Source organism: Sinocyclocheilus anshuiensis, unplaced genomic scaffold, assembly GCF_001515605.1.
Source record: "Sinocyclocheilus anshuiensis isolate Anshui unplaced genomic scaffold, SAMN03320099.WGS_v1.1 scaffold267, whole genome shotgun sequence".
In the NCBI taxonomy this organism is placed as follows: domain Eukaryota; kingdom Metazoa; phylum Chordata; class Actinopteri; order Cypriniformes; family Cyprinidae; genus Sinocyclocheilus; species Sinocyclocheilus anshuiensis.
In genome coordinates this window covers 729,769-737,626 of record NW_015552637.1, presented here as the reverse complement: position 1 = coordinate 737,626, position 7,858 = coordinate 729,769, and the positions used below count along the sequence as shown (strand labels likewise).

General features: G+C 32.9%; 1 protein-coding gene across 1 annotated transcript in view; it reads right to left on the bottom strand.

The window, feature by feature from the left end:
• Positions 1-7,858, bottom strand: part of LOC107666725 (oxysterol-binding protein-related protein 10-like) — a 51,981-nt gene that overhangs the window by 1,895 nt on the left and 42,228 nt on the right. The window contains exons 8-11 of the mRNA XM_016458158.1: positions 7,009-7,159; positions 4,778-5,012; positions 4,511-4,693; positions 482-635 (exon numbers count right to left, since the gene is read on the bottom strand). Coding sequence (XP_016313644.1) covers positions 482-635; positions 4,511-4,693; positions 4,778-5,012; positions 7,009-7,159 — 723 coding nt within the window. The remainder of the gene's footprint in view (positions 1-481; positions 636-4,510; positions 4,694-4,777; positions 5,013-7,008; positions 7,160-7,858) is intronic.

The window sequence follows — 7,858 nt, the reverse complement described above, 5'->3', positions numbered from 1 at the left end:
TTTCTTTTATTCAGAAAGTCTATTTTCAATAACGTTTTTGTGAAATTTCTATTCATCAAAAATTCTTGAAAAATATAAAAACATTTTTTTTAAATTAAAAGTAATATATTCATTTTAAAATAATATATTTATAATATAAAAATATTTCTTAATATTACTTTTTTTATTGTATCTATGATCATGCAGCCTTGATGAACTTTAGACTTCCAACACACGGAAATGTCTTGCAGCTCTAAACTTTTGAATGGTTGAACTTTTATTTTTATTAAGTTTGGTCCAATTTTTTGGCATCTCATTAAAAACACACCTGATTGAGGTCTGGTGAACTGAAACCATCTAAATATAAAGGGGTTTCATTAACAAATGTAGTTTTGCTCATCCAGAGGAAAATGAAAAATGGTATGTTTATGCGCAAATGAAGGTTTGGAGACTGTAAATCCTCATGAAGTATGCTATTTAGTGTAGGATTAGAAAGCCTCACCTCTTTAATGAAGTACTTGGGTTTCCAGGTGGTACTGCTGGCCGTTCTCTGCTTCCCTTCTCTTCTCTGCTTCTCCTCCAACTGGTGTTTGTTTTCAGAGGCCGCATCGATGTCTCCGGCCTTCAGTGCCGCTGTCACATGCTGCCACAGCCTCCTGTCAATCATTGTCACCAGACAGGATAAGGACACGAGAAATGCTTGATTCACTGACCGTCGCATGAATACTGCAAACAGTCGGTCAGTCTGGAAAGAATCACGCTTAAAAGATGTCTGGCTGATATGACTCTACAATTTTTTTCATGCTTGTATATGGTTGTGGAATAACACACCTCAGATAAAATTGACCCTAAATTGCACCTGAAAACTACTGCCACCATGGCAAAAAAAAATACAAAATGTATTTCAAACATATGCTAAATGTTGTAAGCAGCATAGCTTAGGATTTTTTTTTTTACATACTTAAAACACAATTAATTTAATAATTGCGTATGTTATAAATTGTACTTCAAAGAGCAAGAAATGTCATTTTCAATTGTAATAATAAATTTGCCATTTTAAATTTTGGACAATATAAATATTTTTGGATTAAAAATATTTGGATGAAAAATGGCCAAGGGTGGACGAAAAAAAATGTATGATGAAATATAAATAACAAAAAAATAAACTGAACTCATGTGACGGTCAGTATAAAAAAGAAAAATATATTTATGCAAAATATTTTAAAATATATACAAGCAATATATATTTGCCCGTTATGGGATATTTTTAAATATACGTCAAATATATTGAAAATGTATTTTTGCAATATGGGCAATGAATTTACAAGTCATTCAAACGGTTGTTTCTTGAGCAGAATAAGCTGCAAAACTGTGCTGTTTAGTCAAGGGTGTTATGTCTAGCCATATTGATCAGGATAAGAAAAGCAACCTCAGATGATGAATCAGCCAAATCTTTTATTAAATTAGACCCCAAACCTTTCGAGGATCAATAGATCCACATTTTTCGCATGCATAGCACTGCTTCCATGCACCTCTCTGCCGCTCTGTCTCTTCTTTTGATTGCATTACGCGTGTGTGGTAACACCAGGTTGAGAGCATTAGACTACTCTGATGGGCTCTGTCCTGTTCGACTGGATCTCTCCTCCACAATAAGCCAATAAGCAGCATTAGAGATTATTAAGTGAAGCCTGCAGCTCGCTCAGGGCCAGAGCGGTGCATGAGGGTCACGAGTATTTTAGAAGAGCTCTAGAGGGGCAGGATTTAGCTAAAATGCAGGATGCTCATTCACCATGGTATTATCTGGATCACTGAGCTCTGATCTTTTACACTCGTTATTTATTAGTATTGTCTGAGTGCCTAAAAGGAAGGTTTCACTATGCTCCCATCTGAAGCATAATGAAAATAGACAGTAATGGACTTGTGTACAAGATGAATAAAACAAAGTAACTCTAAATAAATACACATTATTTATATAAATGTATTTTAGCAAGTCTGACAATCAGACCATTTTGGCCTTTTTGACACTAGACCCAAATGGCTGCAAAAAAATAAATGATTTTTAAAGAATGATTTTTTTATATATATTTGTACATTTAAACCCTACTAAATGAAATTCATGAAATACATTTTTCAGTTTATTAGTTCAGCTTATATGGTAAGATGGTAAATTGCCAAATTGAGGTATTTTTTCAATGGTTATGAACTTTGTCTTTTTTTTACCTTTTAAATAAATACAGCAAGAACTATGAAAATGAAAAGAAATGAAAAAAATTTTGAAAAGGCATAAAAAGGATTAAATATCTGGGTTGTCTTTGTCACACAGACCTGACAACTAAACTCAACTCAACTCAACTCAACTCAACTCAGATAAAATTGACCCTAAATTGCACCTGAAAACTACTGCCACCATGGCAAAAAAAAATACAAAATGTATTTCAAACATATGCTAAATGTTGTAAGCAGCATAGCTTAGGATTTTTTTTTTTACATACTTAAAACACAATTAATTTAATAATTGCGTATGTTATAAATTGTACTTCAAAGAGCAAGAAATGTCATTTTCAATTGTAATAATAAATTTGCCATTTTAAATTTTGGACAATATAAATATTTTTGGATTAAAAATATTTGGATGAAAAATGGCCAAGGGTGGACGAAAAAAAATGTATGATGAAATATAAATAACAAAAAAATAAACTGAACTCATGTGACGGTCAGTATAAAAAAGAAAAATATATTTATGCAAAATATTTTAAAATATATACAAGCAATATATATTTGCCCGTTATGGGATATTTTTAAATATACGTCAAATATATTGAAAATGTATTTTTGCAATATGGGCAATGAATTTACAAGTCATTCAAACGGTTGTTTCTTGAGCAGAATAAGCTGCAAAACTGTGCTGTTTAGTCAAGGGTGTTATGTCTAGCCATATTGATCAGGATAAGAAAAGCAACCTCAGATGATGAATCAGCCAAATCTTTTATTAAATTAGACCCCAAACCTTTCGAGGATCAATAGATCCACATTTTTCGCATGCATAGCACTGCTTCCATGCACCTCTCTGCCGCTCTGTCTCTTCTTTTGATTGCATTACGCGTGTGTGGTAACACCAGGTTGAGAGCATTAGACTACTCTGATGGGCTCTGTCCTGTTCGACTGGATCTCTCCTCCACAATAAGCCAATAAGCAGCATTAGAGATTATTAAGTGAAGCCTGCAGCTCGCTCAGGGCCAGAGCGGTGCATGAGGGTCACGAGTATTTTAGAAGAGCTCTAGAGGGGCAGGATTTAGCTAAAATGCAGGATGCTCATTCACCATGGTATTATCTGGATCACTGAGCTCTGATCTTTTACACTCGTTATTTATTAGTATTGTCTGAGTGCCTAAAAGGAAGGTTTCACTATGCTCCCATCTGAAGCATAATGAAAATAGACAGTAATGGACTTGTGTACAAGATGAATAAAACAAAGTAACTCTAAATAAATACACATTATTTATATAAATGTATTTTAGCAAGTCTGACAATCAGACCATTTTGGCCTTTTTGACACTAGACCCAAATGGCTGCAAAAAAATAAATGATTTTTAAAGAATGATTTTTTTATATATATTTGTACATTTAAACCCTACTAAATGAAATTCATGAAATACATTTTTCAGTTTATTAGTTCAGCTTATATGGTAAGATGGTAAATTGCCAAATTGAGGTATTTTTTCAATGGTTATGAACTTTGTCTTTTTTTTACCTTTTAAATAAATACAGCAAGAACTATGAAAATGAAAAGAAATGAAAAAAATTTTGAAAAGGCATAAAAAGGATTAAATATCTGGGTTGTCTTTGTCACACAGACCTGACAACTAAACTCAACTCAACTCAACTCAACTCAACTCAACTCAACTAAACTAAACTAAACTAAACTAAACTAAACTAAACTAAACTAAACTCAACTAAACTCAACTAAACTCAACTAAAATACGACTACAAATGAAAAGAAATTTGAAAAGGCATAAAAAGGATTAAATATGTGGGTTGTCTTTGTCACACAGACCTGACAACTCTGATCTTATGGGATAAAAATAAAATAAAATAAAATAAAGCAAGACTACAAATGAAAAGAAATTTGAAAAGGCATAAAAAAGATTAAATATGTGGGTTGTCTTTGTCTCACAGACCTGACAACTCTGATCTTATGGGATAAAATTAAAATAAAATAAAATAAAATGTAGTTGTTTAGCAAGTTTTCAAATTGAGGAAATTTTAACAATATTTAGCAATATTTAATATTAATGTAAACAATATTTAATGGTTATAAACTTTACTTTTTTTTTTTTACTTTTAAACAAAGGTTTAAAGCTGCTACTCGCATAATATGAAAAGTCTACTACTAATGAAAATAAATATGAATATAAAACTGTAAAACAATGCTTATAGCAACTTCAAAGAAAAGATCCTTCATGTTAATTCTCGTTATCAATTCTCTCACATTGTCATTACTGAAGCTAAATTCATGAACGCATCTCCTCACCTCGATTCATACAGGCCCTGTTTCTCCAGGGGCCGGATCTTCTTCTTAATGACCGGCAATTTGGAGGTGTCAATCACTTTGGTCTCTCCGCTGCTGTAGGTGAACTCCAGCGTTCCGTTCCACTCCCCCTGAGCCTTGCAGACGATGGTGCCGCTGGGGTTGTGCTTTACCTCAGCCGTGACTCTGTTGGGAGAATGACAAAAGAAAAACTCTTTGACCTGATCTCAAATAAAACAGGCTCTCAAAGACAAGTCTCGTCACTCTCACCTGTGAACCTTCCCTCCGTAGAAGGGTTTGGTGTGGAATGTGACGGTGGAAGAGTATCCGCTTTTGGCGCAGCAGATGGAAACTTTCCCGCCCAGCTCCACCCAGGGCACTGTGAGGATGGAGCGAGCGTAGGCAGACGGCAGCGTGAACACATACTCCTCATCATGCTCCAAGAGATGTAACACTCCTAACGTAAAACACAGGGCACAGGGCACACACTCTTCAGCAGAACACACTCACCAGGAACCGTAGATACAGTACTGAACACTTTCAGCTCATCTCCATATAAAAGATTGGCAGCAATACTGATCCACGTTGAAGGAGTTTACAAAGCTTTTGCGTGTTGGGTGCAGAGGAGAAACTCAAAAAGCAAGCAAAGTATTATGCTAGATGTTTATTTAGGTTATGATCAAATTAAAACATGAACAGTGATTTTGCATTAATACAAAAACTGTTTGTGCTCTTAAATGTCAATCTAACAGTTTCATCTATCACATTGTATCACAAATTCTAAACCAGTCCCAACCAATCCTAAAGGAATAAAATGTCCTGTAAGAATTCTAAAAGAAATAATGAAATAAGATCCTAATAGATAAACTGAAATCACACATTTCAATGTATTAGTTCAGTTGATCTTTAGTTATTTGGTCAAAATGAACAAATAATTCAATATTCATTGCTTGGCAACTTGATGTTTTATGAACTTTGCAAAGGTTTAATGCTGCTACTTAATCTACATTATAAATAGGTAAACAACTGAAAAAGAAATGAAAATGCTTAAAAAAGGTGGATTCTTGGAGCAGTGGGATTATGGAGAGTGATGTTATTGTTAAATAAAACAAAAAATATATATAACAAACATTTTGTTCATTTGAAATAAAGCTGAAATCTAAATATTAGATAAAAAAACAAAAAAAATCTTGCCTTGGCAACCAGCTAAATTAAAATATGTTTAAGTTTAAGCACTTTTACTAAAACTAAAACTGAATAAACAAATAAATAAATTCATAGTATTTTAAAAAGCTGAAAATAGAAAAAAAACAAAAAAAACGAAATATACTAAAAAGCACATACAATTACTAAAAAGTAAATAAATAAAATAAAAGCTAATATAAAATATTAATAAATACTATAATAGTATACAAATAATGCTAAAAGCAATAAAATATAATAGTAAATGTAAAAAAATATATATGATAATAATGAGCAAAATGGAAGCCACAACAAACCATAAAAAAGACATTAAAAGTTCATTAGGAAAAATTGAAAAGTTGAAAATTGAAACTGAAAATATGAAAAGTTCATAGTAATATTAAGATCAATAATAGATTTTTTTTAGTATATTGTTTACCTCTGTATGATAAACAATTCTGTAAATGTCAACACTTTATGACCAATGTAAAATCTGGATCCTAAAGCAAAACTACTTTTTTGAGCATATTAGAATTGGTTCCAAATTATATTAACAATTAATTAGCATGCATTTAGGACTATTAGTTTTTAAAAATTAAATTCAAGCTTAATTACCACTATAATCCTTCTGTACAGCCCAGTGTCATGTGTCATCAGGATGACAGATTTCTTTCCCAGTCATTTAACAATATCAGTTTCCTGGTGTACTTTGATTTTAATATACTATATTATAATGCAAGTCTCGAACTACAGTTGGAAGTTATTAATTAAAATGATGAATTGCGTCTAGCTGTGTAACTCGGGTAACATCTGAACAGCAGCTCTCTTGTTTACCTCTGTATGATAAACAATTCTGTAAATGTCAACACTTTATGACCAATGTAAAATCTGGATCCTAAAGCAAAACTACTTTTTTGAGCATATTAGAATTGGTTCCAAATTATATTAACAATTCATTAGCATGCATTTAGGACTATTAGTTTTTAAAAATTAAATTCAAGCTTAATTACCACTATAATCCTTCTGTACAGCCCAGTGTCATGTGTCATCAGGATGACAGATTTCTTTCCCTCAATCATTTAACAATATCAGTTTCCTGGTGTACTTTGATTTTAATATACTATATTATAATGCAAGTCTCGAACTACAGTTGGAAGTTATTAATTAAAATGATGAATTGCGTCTAGCTGTGTAACTCGGGTAACATCTGAACAGCAGCTCTCTCGGTGGGCCTGGCCTCTTTTTATTCTGGTTACATAATGGACAGCTGTCTAGTGGCAAAATCTCTGTGGGCTTTCAGCCAGGTCTGACAACAGCACATCTGTTTCCCAGAGACAAGAGAGCTGAAGAGGGTGGGTGCAGTTCGGCTCCCTGTCTCTGGATCTCTGCTCCAGACGGGTCAAACGTGCTGCGGCCCGAAGCAGTGCTGCTGGAGCAGTTCCCTGTGGGAATGCTGATAACAGAGTTTCTCTTAAGATCCCAGTAGAGGACAGTTGAATTCATCCGTGCTGACACATGAGGAAACTACATTTGATGGAGCCGACGTGGCTGATTAGCAGGAGGGACATTCACTGTGTTAAGGCTGTTCAAGCACCCTTAATTCAGTCATGATGTCAATTTGTAGCGAGCCTGGAGTGCTAATTGACTATGGGTTCCATCAGGAAATTCAAATGGGTTTTTAGAATAGCGAGCATTTTACTGTTTCACAAAAGAAAATTGTCATGCCAGAGTTATTACAGTTAACTAAAACCAAAAAAAAAATCGCTACTTAAAAAAAAACAAAAAAACATTCATAGATTAGATAGATAGATAGATGCATATAAAAATATATGAAAATATGAAAAATACAAAAATATGAAGCTGCACAACTGTTTTCAACATTAATAGTAATAAGAAATGTTACTTGGGCAACAAATTCAAATAAAAACAGTTATTGTAAATTCTAATATATTATAATATCTAAATATAATATCTAAATAATCTATAATATTTCACAAAATTACTGTATCTTTGATCAAATGTGACCCTGGACCACAAAACCAGTCATAAGTGTCAATTTTTTTTAAATACATAATCTGAAAGCTGAATAAATACACTTTCCATTGATGTATGTATTTGTTAGGATAGGACAATATTCAGCCGAGATACAACTATTTGAAAATCTGGAAT